The sequence below is a fragment of the Hibiscus syriacus genome, unplaced genomic scaffold (genome assembly GCF_006381635.1).
Source record: "Hibiscus syriacus cultivar Baekdansim isolate YM2019G1 unplaced genomic scaffold, ASM638163v2 tig00110783_pilon, whole genome shotgun sequence".
In the NCBI taxonomy this organism is placed as follows: Eukaryota; Viridiplantae; Streptophyta; class Magnoliopsida; order Malvales; family Malvaceae; genus Hibiscus; species Hibiscus syriacus.
In genome coordinates, this window is record NW_024062861.1 from 492,063 (window position 1) to 508,424 (window position 16,362).

The 16,362-nt window shown below is 35.0% G+C and overlaps 1 protein-coding gene across 1 annotated transcript; it reads right to left on the reverse strand.

Moving 5' to 3' along the window:
* Nucleotides 1-954: 954 nt before the first annotated feature.
* LOC120140199 lies at nt 955-7,787 on the reverse strand. The gene is made up of 9 exons (XM_039155214.1): nt 7,695-7,787; nt 7,511-7,591; nt 5,733-6,194; nt 5,402-5,582; nt 4,435-4,732; nt 3,565-3,637; nt 2,561-2,651; nt 1,518-1,597; nt 955-1,381 (listed from the first exon to the last, which is right to left on the reverse strand). The coding sequence occupies exons 1-9, from the start codon at nt 7,698-7,700 to the stop codon at nt 1,223-1,225; spliced, it is 1,431 nt and encodes a 476-aa protein (XP_039011145.1). The 5' UTR covers nt 7,701-7,787; the 3' UTR covers nt 955-1,222.
* Between the last annotated feature and the right edge of the window lie 8,575 nt (nt 7,788-16,362).

A 16,362-nucleotide genomic window follows, 5' to 3' on the forward strand; every position in this document is an offset into this window, starting at 1 on the left:
AACTTTTTTTTATGATAAATCTGAAATGAATAGTATCCGTTCAAAGACTATTGACCTTTTAACAAAAAAACCCTTAAATATCAAGGTCGTTTAGTTCGTAAAGTATGATGAATGTCTAAGCAAATGACCATGCAGTTGGAAGAAAAAACCTTTGTCCATAGCAGAGAAGGAGATAGTAGCCAAGGCAATTTGAAGAATGTTTATGAGTGTATTTTGCACTCTCCTTTGAAGCTTTAATACAGTACGATGAATTCTTGCTCATAACCCTTCTTTTTATATGGAAGAGTATCCTTTCTTCAAAATAAGTTCTTAGCTAAGATCACTGGTTTGGATATTCGAGTCTTTAAACAAGTAGAATTCAAGCATTTCAACTCATTTCATCGATCTTCCGTAGCTCCAAGTTCGAAATACGAGGAAGTCGAAACGTTGGAGCATGTGTTGTTAAGTTGTCCTATGCTGCTGGCTGCTGGGATCAATTCTTATGGTTTTATGGAGAATCTGGTTCCATAGGAACCCTATTTGTTTAGCAAGGACAAGATACGGCTACCCATCTTAGGGTTGATTTTGCAACCAAGTTTTCTAAGGATTGGGCCGATTCCACAGTAGCATTTCAGCACTACCATAAGCCGGCACATCACACTACGGTTTTGTCAATGACTTGGGTAGATCCAGAGGGGGATGGCTAAAATACAATGTGGATGCTTCGATCTGTCAAGCTTCGAATGTAACATCCCATGGTGAGATTGTGAGGGATGGACTGGGTATGTCGGAAGCAACAAATCAACAATCAAAATAAAAGAAATTAATTCTAAGCAGTCTCAATGATTTCCTTTAGGAAGAAGGATACCAAAAGTTTAAAATAAAACAAACATCGACTCCATAAAATAAAGGTTGACAGCTTCTCTAAAAAAAACATTTTGGATCATACAACAATATATGTAACTTGAGAATATTTCGAACAAAATGCTGTAATTACGAAAATTTGAAGCAAGTTTCGAGACCAAAAAGCTTCTCATGTCTTCACGCCTGCCTAAATTTCAGGCTCAATTAACTAAACTCGAACTGGGATTCAAACCTCTCACCATACATATACCATACATATACATGTGTATACATATAGACACATAAATGCCAAAATGACATGCAGGATAGGCAAACTGAAGATGAAGACAATGACTTACATATGTGGATTCTCACTGCCACTGAATCTAACAAGCAATGGTCACTGCTGCAAGGTTGCATCAATCTGCTGTTGGCGGGGTTGTGTTCGTCGTCTTAATCGCCATCTAAGATATTCCACGAGAAGAGAATTTGTACTAATTGCAATACCAAACCCAGTGAATGACGAAAGGAGGACCGAGAGAATTGGGTTCACAACAAGCTAAAAAAATCAAGGGAAGTACATTAGGAGCTTAACTCCGATTCCGCCCTCAGAACAAATTGATGTCGCTGATAGTTGAAACAAAAGAAATAGTAATACAGCAGACAATCACTGAAGAAATCGGTTTTAAACTTACTAATGTATAAAAGATATGGGCAAACAGGATGACCATTGCAAACTGGAAGGAAGCATATGCCCATATGTAACTCCTGCTCACTGCCATCATCAGATACTGAAATTTAGCAACTTTAGGCAATGAAAAAAATGGCGGCAGCTACAGGAAGCACAAGGGAAACAAGAATTGGAACAAAGTTCGAGTTCCATGAGACTCGATTGTCTACATAAAAAGTAATTAGGCTAACTAGTTCTCTGTTTTAGTTTGGTTTCTGTAATTGACATATTTGAAATCAAAACATAAGCTGTGTTTCGTTTTTTTTTATTTGTAATGGGTAAAGTAGATATTTCAAAACTGTCACAACAGAGTACTATAGTCAAATTGCTATGCAGAATGATGTTCAAGTAAAATTCCTAGTTTAATAAAAGAAATAACGAATAAACCTCAACAAAGAAGAAAATATTTCCTTCCTAGAAGATTTCATGCAACTTTAGTTGTCTATGGAATTTAAATACTAAAAAATATGCAAGCGCCAAAATCTCTAAATTTAAAAACTTAAAGGTATGAGTCACTTTTGTTGTTTTATGCAAATGAGCAAGACGCACGCATGCCCTAGGTGCTTGCCTTGACAACACTGACCCTGGAGATCTTATCAGGGTGACAAAATTTTAAAAAAAAATTAAAACTAATGTCAGTAAATGGCATGGCAAAGGCAGAAGAATCTTAAATGACATCTGAAATCCATTTTCAATCAATATCCAAATTCGACCAATGGCAACATGTTAATATCTGGGTACTGAACCAAACAGGTGAATTGCTAACGAGGAACATTCAGTTGGACTACACATCCGATACACCAGTTTAACACGAACTAGGTATAACACAACAAGCAGGGGCGAAGCCAGAAGCTGTATTAAGAGGGAGGGGCTTCCCCCTTGCATTTTGCCTCTGCCAACCAGGAGCAACAGAAATACCAAGGAAGCACCACACCACTATAAAGTTTTACATTTTTCTCACTGTAAATGTCTCGTACATTTTTTTCAATCAAGAAATGGCATACTCACCCATTGTGGCAGCAATCGACGAGGAAAGAAGACCTAAAGCACAGGAGAAGGGTAATGAGATGGCTAGAGCAAGTGCACCCAAATCAGACACCTACATATGTTGAAAAAATTAAAAACCATAAATCAACTTGCACAGTAAAAGAAAATTGTTAAGAACTAAGTTTAAAATAGAAGAAAATGCCCAAAATATGCAGATATACAAGAAACATCATTATGCGGCCAGAAATATTTTATTTGATTGAAAGTTCTTTAGATGTTTTAGAGTTTATTTTAGGATGAAAAACAACTATGGACCTAGCAGTCAGCTACTTAGCTAAATGTTTGAAACGGAACAGACCTTTGGAAGCAAAGAACCAAACTGTCTTGCTGGAAAGGAAATGCGACAATAAAGATCTAGGTAGACACACCGAGCTTAAATTTATGTTGGGCAATAACAGCATCATGATTAAAAAGTTCTACCATCTTAAGCAGATCTTTTAACAGTTATATAAATATTATCAGTCCAAGGATCAAACTTACAAAGAAAGATATAGTGATATTTTCATCCAGGTTTTAGTAAGGAATTTTCTTGCAGGATCCTGGGCTCATTTGCATAAAGAAACGCTACCAATATATAAGTGAGAAAGCATTGAATTTAGTTGGCAGTGCAGGGAATCAGAAGTATTCAGCTGATTTGATTCTTTTGAAAGCAAGACAAGATTAGGGTGTATTTATCATTGCTTTCCAAATCAGTTTTAGATTTAAATTAGTATTTTTTATTCATAAATAATGATAAACCAGTGTGAAAGGATTGAATTTAGTTGGCAGTGCAGGGAATCAGAAGTTATTTGATTCTTTTGAAAAGCAAGAAAGATTGTCTTAGTTGCGGCACATGTTTTATAACATAAGTAGATGTCATCATAAAATAGTGATAAGAATGCCATCTGATGGATGCTATTACAAAATAAAAGAAAATATAGCAGGGAAACAAGTGGCACAGCACAACATATATAACTGAATATTACCAGAAGTTGTTCCAGGAAACAGAAGTAAGCCAGTATGCTGACCATGACAAGAACTGGTATATCCTGCCAGAGCCTATTGATCGGACAACAAGTGGAACACTGCTGTTATTAACTCCGAAATCAATTTATGTATGCAAAAAATAGGAACATAGATATTACAGATGTAGACTACTCATATTGAACCAAAACTGATCTTCTTCAGTTTGGTTGCTTGCATAACTAAATGAAATATGTAGCATACACATTGTAATTACAAGGAGAAAACAGCCATTTTAAAATAGAACTGGTTAAACGACCTTATTATGTCATTATGCAAATATTCAGTACCAGATTTTGGTTCATATAAAAAAATAAAAATGCAATTTTAAATTTGATATTTAGGAGTTTGAATCTCGTTATTCTATGTCCTCCCATTCTCACTTTAACATGGGCATCATAAAAGTCACGTATTTTTACAGAAGTATCATAAACCTTATAGAAAAATGTTTAAAATACCTTGAAGGCTCTCCTTAATTTTGCCTTCTTCAGGACCCCCTAACTCCAATCTGCCATTAAACAGCAAAAAAACTACTACAGACATACCCAGATAGGTTTGTTATCTTTCTCCTCTTTTACTCACACAGATGGTATGGCAAATTGACTAAAGATAACAAACCAATCTATGAAGTGCATAATAAGTTACTAGGTAAACGCCCTGATTACACTAAACACAAAATTACCAAAATACCTTTGCTATCTAAACAAAATATAAATCCATATAGAAATCATGAAAGTTTCCAATGAAAATAACAGTTGGAGGATTTGTATTTCACACCTGCAACAAGCACTTATGAAACAAAGTTATCAAAAACTTTGGAAATGAAAACTTGCCTGTAACCAGCAACTTGAGACTGCTGTGGCACAGTTGGAGGTCGTCTGATAACAAACCTTGGATCATTCATTTTTAATAAAGTTACAGGGAGATTCTGAACATCTTGCTTACACACATCACATGTCTTGTTTCCCTTGATGCTAAACCACTTCACTGCACAGTCTTTGTGAGCAAGTGCAAGCTCTCCTTTACAGCTACACTCCATCTTCAGAGTCTCGCCTCCTTCACCCAGCTCAACCAAGCAAATCCTGCATACCGCTTCTTCTTCAGGAATGTCTTCACCTGCATCTTCACTAGCTGAGAACATGTCAACAGTATGGTAAAAGTGATAAGCAGATAGGATAAAATATTAGTAGACCGGGCCTCAGATGGCCATACTCACATTGCCTTATTAAAGCACAAAAAGTTAAGGAGTAAAGACTGATGATACAATCATTGAAGAAAGCACCACAAACATTTGCAATCAGATGACATTGGTCAGATAACAAAGCACCTCAAACATGGCCATAACAGGATTATATTAAGCTGTGTCAAAGACCAGAATGAAATAAAGCTCCAAAGAAATAGTTCAATCTATCCTTAAAACATTTTACCATATGGTATACAGAACCTGATTTCATAATTTGCTTGAATGAAGCAACCAAAGCATCTCTAGAATTTACTTAGGTGAAACCAGACAAGAATTAGCAAGACCAACTAAAGATACAGGCATGAAGAAGGCAAAAAATTTATCAGGAGGTCTCAATGCAAACAGGCAATAGCTCCCACCATAGGAACACACTCATTTAAAGTCCATTCTAGAACATTATATTTGACATAAAAGGAGAACAAATCCAATTGTAACTAAAATAGATTGCATACAAGGGGATAGTATTGAGTATTTTGTAGAGTTAAATATTTGAAAATCACGTAAAATTAGTCTACAAACTGAAGGTGTTGATTAAAATTAGAAAAATTAGCACTTACTTATTTCTGTTGATGGGGCGTCATTTGGCAATGCACCCTCGAGTGCAGCAGGACGTGGGGTTGCTGAAATTACACGGACCAAACCTCGTCCAGAGTCTGCTCGTCTTAAACTTCTAGGTTTAACATTAACTGGTACTGACAATGAGCGCGCCATACTCATTTGCTGCTGAACTACTGAGTTCTGTAGGCAAAAAAATCTTTTTTAAATGGCATAAACAAATATTTAGGGGCATACATATTTATGCAGTGAATTCCTAGTTGCACCTTAATATGGCCATAAAGCATCAATAAACACTGGAACTAAATTGAAAATGAGACAAAATGCACTTACAGTAACAGTAGACTGAGCATCTATATGTCTTTCTGGTATAGGCTTTGGACCTGAATACGCAATTGGTGTAACCGGTAAAGAATGTGCTACCTTTGTTGAAGGGAACAAAACTTTGTTGAGAGAAAATGATCTTGAAGTAGAAGGCTTCTCCAAAGAACAATCAGAAGGAGCTGTCTCTGGAACTATAAGAACCATCTTCTCACCTTTTTGGCAAAAATTGTTTACCCTAAAGCTCCCTTGTGGAAGAAGATTTCTAACAGAGGATCTGATTTTAGCTGAATGGGGTCTAGGAGGCAATCCTGCTTTCGTCGAGCTAGGACTTGGGTCAGAAGGAATATCTACAGATGTAAAATCGTAGAAAGAACTTTCCAAAGACCTCAAAGGTATCTGCAAAGAGGAGAGATTTGGGCGTCTAGTCTGATGAATTGAGGCTTCTATGCTTTTGTCCATTTCAATGCATACCTACAATCCATCACAACTTTCCATAACTATCAAACTGTACCAAGCAACAATGAGTTGTAAAGATAATAAATGAAATCAAAAGCTACAAACACCACTTCAACAGCAAAGCATATGTCATATGAAACTACACAAACCTATTGCCCCAAAATAAAGTATTTCTAAGAAGAAGATTAGCACATGTTACGATCAAGGATTTAAGTTGCAGTTTCGGATACATTTTTTGTTCTCACATTTATCACAGTTGCTGAAGTAATAAATGTATCACAGCAAATTGGTGAATATCGATGCCGGAGAGAGAAAAAAAAATGGCAGCCCTAACATCACGTTGCTGGTGCTATTTAAATCCATGACTATGAAAATTATAGAATAATCAATATTCAGGGATTTAAATTGTGGTCCCGGATGCACTTTTGGTTGTCATATTTACTGTGGTTGTGGGCGTAACAAATGCTATTACAATCAATTGGAGAATGCCGATGACAGAGAGAGCCGAAACTTCACAATTGCAGCCTAACATCACCTCACTATTTAAATTAATGGCTATGTTATTGATATAAAAATCAATATTCGGGTATAAATAAAATAAATATAGACCAATTCTTTGAATCCAAAAGTCATACAATAAACTACAATTTTTACAGTTGGTATGTGGGTTGGACAATTTTCCTATAAATTAATTCTTTCAACGAATACCCTTGCAGGCACAACACTGATAAATGATAAAAATAAACACTGCTTCCGGTGACACAAAGAAATTCATATTAACTACTGCATGGATAAATCACATGGCAATGACAAGGTTTCCAAGCAAAATTTAAGTCATATTTTAGGAAATTCTATAGATTGTAGGTATTCTAAATATAATGAAATAGATATTCTAATACAGCCTCATGCAACAAGTCATCCTCCAAATACCCACACAAAACCCCCTCATAAAATTGTTATTTCACCCCTCACAAACACCAGCAGTAAACAGGTAGAAAGTGGGGGGGGGGGGAATAGCATCGATCTTCAAATAAAAACTCCACAGAATTAAGCATAATCTGAGAATGGCGCACACTGACAAGGATTAAATAGATCAAACCTTTGGTTCATCTAATATATTCTGTAATATTGTAGAAATAACAAAAATAATAATAAAAGCCAAGATCAACAAGGAAACAAAGCAAGTTGTAAGCTAAACCCAGTCGAGCTTCACTGAAACTAGATCAAATGGCCAAAGATATGTATAAAATATTGCCTGGGAAATGAATTTGTGGAAGAAAAAAAAAATAGCAGTTTGCATTTATTGGAAACAATAAAGAAAAAAGAAAAACCTGAGAATTATGTGAAGGATATGATGAAGAAGATGCTTCACTGCGTTGATGTTCAGCAACTGAAATTTCCATCACCTCCTCCTCCAACACAATGGTAAAATATAAAACGATTTAATAAGCAAAATTTTGCAGTTTGCTTGAATTCAATTTTCGAAAAAGCAAATAAAAAAAAACCTTCCATTTCCTTCATCTTCACTCCTAAATAGCCCACTCATCTTCCAACAGTTACTAAATAATATTTTATATAAAATATTAGAATATTTTATATAAAATATTAGAATATTTTAAATATGATTAATAAATTTATTTGCATTTTCGCAAAAGCAATAAGCCGCCATGAATCATGACTATGCCTAGTCAAAGTTGGTCAGTGCTTTTAGTCTTTTACCAAGGGAAGCAACTGTAATGTTCCTTTTTCAATTCATATTAATTATGTAATGCTGACGTCATTTTGTCAATTTATGACTAAATTTCAGTTATTTAAAATAAAATTAAAGAGAATTCCTCAAATCTTTTCCATACTAAAAAAATATTATTATTTTTTAAAATTTTAAATTCGAACTATTATATTAAAGAGTGTATGTGCATTATAAATAATTTAAAAAAAGTTTTGAATAATATTATTTTATAATTATCTTATATTATTTAAAAATAAAAATAATATAATATAAAATCAAAGATAAATTAGATATAAAGCATATGTAATATATTAATAATAGCATTTAATTTTATATTTTTTATTATTTTTGTTATAAAATTTTAAATTTTCAAAATTAGAGCAACTAATATTAGGAGAAAATAAATAAAAGAATTGATTGATTTATTTTAGTCAGCATCAATTTAATCTATTAATATGATTTTTTAATTTTAATTTTATTTTTATTTTTATTTTTAATTTGATCGATCAATTTTCAGTTATTCAAATTAAAAAGATTCAATGATATTCGGAGTCCTCTACATCTTCAATTTGTTTTTACGTTCAATGTAGCTGAAAAAATAAACAATTTAATTTTTTAACCATAGGAAATAAATATTGATTGTTACGAGATTAGAGTGGCAGTTTACAATACTGACATGACGATTCATGATGCTAATGTAATAGTCCAATATTTTTTAAATTCAATGACTTATTAATTTTTTAAATATTTAATATTTAAATATTCAAAAAATAAATATAAAAAATTGAAATAGAAATTAAATTACTAAAAAGAAAAAAAAAACTAAAAACTATTAAATTAAAAAACTAAAAAAATATCACAAATTATAAAATTATAAATTATCAAAAATAAAAATAAAAATAATTTTAAAAATATATATCATATATAATATATACACGTAACATACAAAAACAAAAATGATTTAACATTGTTTATAACTCTAAAAGTGGTTGTGACCTAGAAAATGTATAAGACACTTTTGATAACATGTAAATTAAAAATATATCAGACATTTTTATGTCATAAATCATTGCACATCGTATAATAAGTTAATATATAAAGTGACGCTTAAAATTTATCTGAAAATGATTAAATATGTATATTGATACAAATAATTTTATGATATTTCTTAATTATATTTAGATACAAAATTCGTAAGTATCAATTAATTCAGTAAAAATAATTTGTATAATTATCGATCATATGATAGTATGGTAATGGCATCATGTTTAATAGGCTTACATTCACGATATAAAAATGCCTGATATATTTTTTAATATACATGTTATAAACAATTATATATTTAACATTGCTTATAACTCTAGAGGTGGTTGTGACCTAGAAAATACTTTTGATAAGTGATAAAAAATTGGGTTTAATTAAGTTTTTTATTATGAATATGAGATAAGTACAAGACAATATATATTTAAATATAACTCTCAATTATTTGATATTGAACGCTCATCTCTGATATTTATGATACTCTAACCCGGAATCTTAAAGAATAATAACAATTTTTTTATCACCGAAACTATAATTGAATAATGAAAATCAATGAAAATGACCAACTAAATTAAATATTCACCGAATAATACATTCTTGACGGTTTTATCTTGTTTTTCTTCAGTGACTTCAACAAATTGTTTGGCAAGTATACTTACTAATCATATATAATAAATTTAGTTACAGAAAATATTGAATATTTCCAGATCAAAGCAGATCAATTATTTACAATTTTTCCAGATTTGAATCTCAATTATAGTAGCGGCTGAGTAATCACGTGTATCAATAATAATGATTCCAAATATATAATTAAAAAAAGTCATAATTTTAGGATATATATTTAGTAATTAAGATGAAAATAAATCTAAAACATAATTTTGTTAAAAAAAATATATTTTTAATTGATTTTTTTATTTTATCGATTCTGATCAATCTTTTTAATTTTCCAATTTAACGTATATGGTTCAATCATTGACCAATTTGTGATATGTTTGTATGCCTCGAGAGAGTTACAAAAGAGAAAATTGAGACGTTTCTACTTTTAAAACGTATGAACAAGTACGCATAAAATTTTAGAAAATGAAAACATATTATTAATAAAAAATACTTAAAAATATATAAAATATATAATAAATTTAAAATTTTTAGAGAGACGACCATTCAATCATCCTCCTATATATCTTTGCGTATGAATAGTGGAATAGATAAAAGAGAGTAAGAAAAGAAAGTTTATGAAATAAAATTCATGTGAATAGTACACCGATCATATAGCTCGTCATTGCAACAAACGTTACATTACATTTAACAAAATAAATAAATAAATAATTATGAAAATGATAAAAAGAAACTAATGGAATATTTTGTAATTTTTTATGTCAGATTGAAGTATAGTTTAGACTCTAAATTAGGACTTGATTTGGTTAATATTTGTATTACAATATAATTTTGGTCAACAATCTTTAAAGCATGTGGTTAAAAGATCTCAGTTGATATCTCTTCTCTCCTCTAGGTTGTGGGTTCAATACCTATTAGAGAAAAAGTTCATCCCCTCCCCTAAGTAAGAATTGTTAAAAAAATTGATTCGAATGATTAGAGGGCGTTTTTCTTAAATTTGTAAAAAAAAAATTGTTTACCAAACTTAATTATATTTTTGGGTTAAAGTGGTTTTGGGATTATTATTTTTGGTTACAAAAGGGAAGCACGACAAAAGCAATGCAAGAATAATCTTTTCAAACCAGCCATGTCCCTTGTGAGAAGGGGTTCAACTCCATCGGAGGTGGAAGGATAAAAATCTCGGCCTTTCATTTAACCCAAACGAGCTATGGTGTCGGTTACACCATTAATACCACAGCGAATATGCACGAACTTAATCTTCCAATGGAGTTGAAGAAGCTGAGGAATCCTTAGAATGAGAGCTAAGTCGTGTCCTTGTGTGAGATTATTCAAAAGCCTCATTGCCTCGTTATTTTCCATCTCCAAGTCAATCTGATTAGCTCCCCGATCCCAAGCGATTTCAAGGCCATTGAATAGTGCCTAGAGCTCAGCATGGAGTAACGAGAAGCTTCCAATATTTTGATGATAACCAATTATCCAATTTTCATTATTGCCCGAAGAACGCCTCCACTTGAAGTTGTCATCATGTCAGGTTTGATAGCTCCATCAGTGTTGAGCTTCACCATTCCAGCTTTAGGGTGAGACCAATGGAGGAGCCTTGTAGATAAACCTTGGTTATAATGGAGACCATGTTGGTTGTTCCGAATTTCCTAGGCCCAGCTCCATGCTGATTGAATGATTGCTATCGACCATCAAACTTGCCCATTGAACACAAAGGAATTCCTCTGTTTCCAAAGCCTCCAAATAAGGATTCCGAAGAGGTGCCTCTAATGATATTCTACTTGAGTAATACCTACGTTCTTAGAAATATTTACCTGAAGCCAATCGATCAACGGTTTGGAGAAGAAGTCAGTCTTAGCTTGATTCGAAATTAGCTGCAACCAGATCATATGCACTCTGGGGCAGTCATGTAACACGTGGATTATGTTTTCTTCTTCGTTCCCACAAACCGGGCATAACATTTTCATAGTTAAACCTCGCCTAGCTTGTTCGATATTGGTTATTATTCGATTACGGAGGACCAACCAAATGAAATGTTTAATCCGTTAGGGGCCATCAAACTCCCAAGCAAGCTTCCATAGGTTGCTACGCGTATCCCACCCATCTTGTTGGTTTTTGAAAAAGACTGACTTAACCGTGCAAATACATGCATGAGCCCAACGCCATGAACGATGGTTGTCTCCTACAACATCACAAGGTGTAGGCATCACCATAATCTTTTGGACAATATCCTCATCCAGACAATGCCTTAGTCGGTTGAGGTCCTAGTCACCTGCATTAGTTATATAGTCACGAAATACAACATGAGAATCAGTGATCCGATTTGGGAAGCCAACTCGATAATGGGTTTTGTTTCAGGTATCCAAGATTCGGTACAGAATATGACCCTTCTCCCATTGTTGATAGACCAACAAACTTTATCCCGGATGAAGTTCCAAACCCGAGAGAGAGATCTTCAGACGAATGAACAATTATCGACTTCAATACTAGTGGGCACCAACTATCTTATTTAATACTTAGACAGAAGAACTTTAACCCATAAAGCCTCCAGAAGCATAAGCAAATTATGGCCCATCTTGACAAAAAAGGCCTCATTCTGAGAGTGAAGTTATCTAATGCCCAGCCCACCATGTGCCGTGGGTTGACACTAAGTTTTCTAATTGACGAGAGCTATGTTCGGGGAGGATCTCGTCCCCCAAATGAAACAAGGAGAAATTTACTCAATTTGGTCATAAATACCTTTGGGTATTACCATAGTTTGCATAAAATAATTGAGGATGGTGAGTAAGGTTGCCATAGCGAAAGTCACACGTCCTGCTAGGGCAACTTGGTCGCCATCCAACTATTCAGCTTGTTTCAGACTTTCTCGATAATAAAATGGAATGTACTCTTAGTCACTCTACTATGGAAAAGAGGCAAGCAAGGTACTTACCTAAGTATGTAGTCCGTTGAAAGCCTAAAAAGGAACATAAGTCTTTTCAAGTTTTAAAACCCCATCTTCTAGAAGAGACCGAATAAAATGATATCTCAATTGTATGTGCTTCGTCCTAGAATGAAAAGACGGATTTTTTGCTAGATGTATAGCACTTTGACTGTCGCAATACAAGACATTATTTTCTTGTTTCTTGCCTAACTATTCCAAGAAACTTTGGAGCCAAACCATCTCATTGCTGGCTTCTATAACAGCGACATATTCTGCTTCAATTGTGGAGAGAACAACTATTTTCTGTAGTTAAGAAACTCAACTCACTGCAGTTCCTCCTAGAGTATAGACATACCCTGTAGTGCTTCTTCTGATGTTGACATTTCTGGCTAAGTCAGCATCGACATAACCTGTCAGTATCGTATCTCCACCTTTGAAATAAAGTGCTTTGTTTGTGGTACCTCGCAGATATTTGAGGATCCATTTGACTACTTCCCAGTGTACTTTGCCCGGATTATTCATGTACCTGCTAACAGTTCCCACTGCTTGAGCAATATCTGGTCTGGTACAAACCAAGCCATACATCAGACTTCCAATTGCTGAGGCATACGGCACCTTCACCATGTGTGCACGTTCTTCCTCCGTCTTTGGTGACTGTTCTTTAGAGAGTCTAAAATAAACACCTAAAGGTGTACTTACTGGTTTAGCATCTTGCATATTGAACCTAGAGAGTACTTTGTTGATGTACTCAGCCTGTGATAACATCCAAGTCCCCGACTTTGTGTCTCTCTTGATCCTCATCCCAATAATCTGCTTTGCAGCGCCCAGATCCTTCATAGCAAACTGCTTCGACAATTTTTGCTTCAAGTGTATAATCTCTTGCATGTATGAGCCTGCAACGAGCATGTCATCAACATACAATAATAAAATAATGAAGCTGTTGTTGAACCTCTTGTTGTAGCAACAATGATCTGCTTGGCATCTGGTAAAACCACTACTATTCATGAAACTATCGAACTTCTTGTACCAATGTCTAGGAACTTGTTTTAAACCATACAAGCTCTTCTTCAACCTGCATACTAGGTTTTTCTTGCCTGCCTCTATGAAGCCTTCTGGCTGCCTCATATAGATTTCTTCCTCCAAATCACCATGAAGGAAAGCTGTCTTTACATCTAACTGCTCAAGATATAGATTTTCTGTAGCTACAATTTTTAACACCAGTATGATTTTAGACAGTTTCACGACTGGAGAGAAAATTTCATTGTAGTCAATACCTTCTTTTTGCTGAAAACCTTTGACAACCAATCTTGCTTTGTAGCGTTTGCTCTCATCGTGCTCTTCTTTGATCCTGTAAATCCACTTGTTATAGAGCGCTTTCTAGCCTGGTGGTAATTCAGCTAATTCCCACGTCTGATTTGACATAAGTGAGTCCATCTCATCTTTCATGGAAGACTCCCACTTGACTGAATCCTCCACCTGTATTGCTTCATCATAGCACTCTGGTTCACCATTTTCAATCAGCAACAAGTAGTGCAAAGAAGGCGAATAACGCTGGGTTGGTTTAGGAATTCTGGAGGAACGTCTCAGTTCTGGTGTGCCTGGTTCTTCTTGAACTGCTTCAGGACTGATTTGAACATCATTTACAGAAATCTCCTCGAACTCAACAAATTCACTTGTTTCAGCTTCGGTATTGGAGATACTTGATTCTATGGTTGCCATGTCTTTGTACATCACATTCTCATTGAAAATGACATCTCTGCTTCTGATGATCTTCCGATTTTCATAGTCCCAAAATCGGTAACCGAACTCATCACCACCATAATCAACAAAGACACATTTGTTAGACTTGGCATCAAGTTTACTTCTTTCAGCAGAATCTATGTGTACATAATAAATAAAACCAAACACTATTAAGTGTGAAAGGTTTATTTCTTTTTTGCTCCAAACTTCCTCTGGTATTTTTCCATCCAAAGGAACTGAGGGCTCACGGTTGATCAGGTAAGCTGCAGTGTTGATAGCTTCAACCCATAGAAATTTGGATAATTCAGCATGTATCCTCATGCTTCTGGCACGTTCATTCAGAGTTCTATTCATATGCTCTGCTACGCCATTCTGCTGCTGTGTCATGGAAACTGTTGTCTCCATCTTGATCCCATTGTTTGCGCAGAAATCTCTGAATATACGATTTCTGTACTCTCCTCCATTGTCAGACCTCAACCACTTGACTTTCAGACCAGTCTCATTTTCCACCATGGCCTTCCATTTTCTGAAGGTATCAAAGACTTTTGATTTCTTCTTCAGAAAATAAACCCATATCTTCCTTGTAGAATCATCGATGAAGGTGACATAATATAATGAGCCTGCAAGAGATGGAACTGGAGATGGTCCTCATACATCAGTATGAACCAACTCTAACTTTTCAGCCTTGGGTGTCTTACCAATCTTTGCAAAGCTGACTTTCTTTTATTTGCCAAAGATGCAATCCTCGCATAGTCTGACATCTACACTCTTTAGATCCGACAGCTTCCCTTTTGACAAAAGTGTATTCATCCCTTTCTCGCTCATATTGCCAAGCCTTTGGTGCCATAGGTTTGATTTTCCATCAGCATCTGCTACTGCAATGATATTCTCTAAATTTGAGGTTACATAGAGAGAACCAGTCTTCTTACCACGAGCAATGACGAGTGCTTCTTTGGTAATCTTTCATTCACAGCCTGAAAAGGTTTTGTTATATCATTCTCCATCAAGCTGTCCTACAGAAATCAGATTTCTTTTGAGGCCAGAAATATATCTCACTCCTTTCAGCGTCCAGGTGGTCTGGTTTGGCAACTTTAGTCGGATGTCTCATTTTCCGACGATCTTCAAGGTTTCATTATCAGCTAGATGAACCTTCCCAAAATCACTACTGACATAGTTCTCCATTTCTCGGCATGGGGTGGAGTTGAAAGATGCCCATGAATCCAAGATCCATGATTCAATCGGACTGTTAACGCTTAGAATCATGGCATCACCTGTCTCCTCTATCACATTTGTAGATTCCTGTGCGCCGGTATTTTTCTTCGGTGCTCGGCAATCTCTTTTAAAGTGACCCTTCTTGCCGCAGTTATAACAGGTAAAATCTTTCTTTCTCGTTCTTGATTTTCCCCTTCTGGATTTTGATCTGCCACGATTTGAATTTATTTCTGAAGTTCTCCCTCTGGACTCCGTGTGCAAGGCTGAGAAGGTTGATGCTTCACCTGATTCTCTCCGTCGAATTTCTTCACTCAATACCATATCTCGAACATCGTCGAATTTTAATTTGTTGTTTCCCGACGAGATGCTGACTGCTGTAACAGTAGCATTCCAACTGTCTGGTAGAGATTATAAGAGAATTAAAGCTCGAACTTCATCATCGAATTCAATTTCCACTGAACTCAACTGGGTTGTGTTTGTGTTGAGTTTATTTAGGTGTTGAGCCATTGATGCCCCTTCCGCAATCCGCAAATTGAATAATCGCCTCATCAAATGAACTTTATTTGAGGTCGATAGCTTCTCGTACATGCTGGAGAGAGCCGCCATAAGACCCGCTGTGGTGTTTTCCTTTGCTATGTTGAAAGCAATATTGTGGGATAACGTCAGTCGGATAACTCCGAGGGCTTGTCTGTCGAGAAGAGGCTTGTCTGTCGAGAAGAACTCAGTCTTCATTCTTCATGCCCTCTGGTTGTTTTCCTGAGAGAGGTTAATATAGATTTTTCTGGTACAGAAAATCTTCAATCTGCATCTTCCAAAAGCCAAAGTCCACACCATCGAACTTTTTAATTTTCACATTCCCTTCGTCTGCAGCCATCGCTCCCTCTCGAATATGGCTTCTTCGGATCGTTTCTGACAATTTGTGC

Bases quoted from the DNA above. Each gene is read 5' to 3' on its own strand.
- LOC120140199 (XM_039155214.1), bottom strand. The intron at 5,583-5,732 runs GTAAGTGCATTT...TTTTGCCTACAG, and splicing joins ATGCTCAGTCTACTGTTACT to AACTCAGTAGTTCAGCAGCA. The intron at 2,652-3,564 runs GTAATATTCAGT...CAACATATGTAG, and splicing joins GTTTCCTGGAACAACTTCTG to GTGTCTGATTTGGGTGCACT.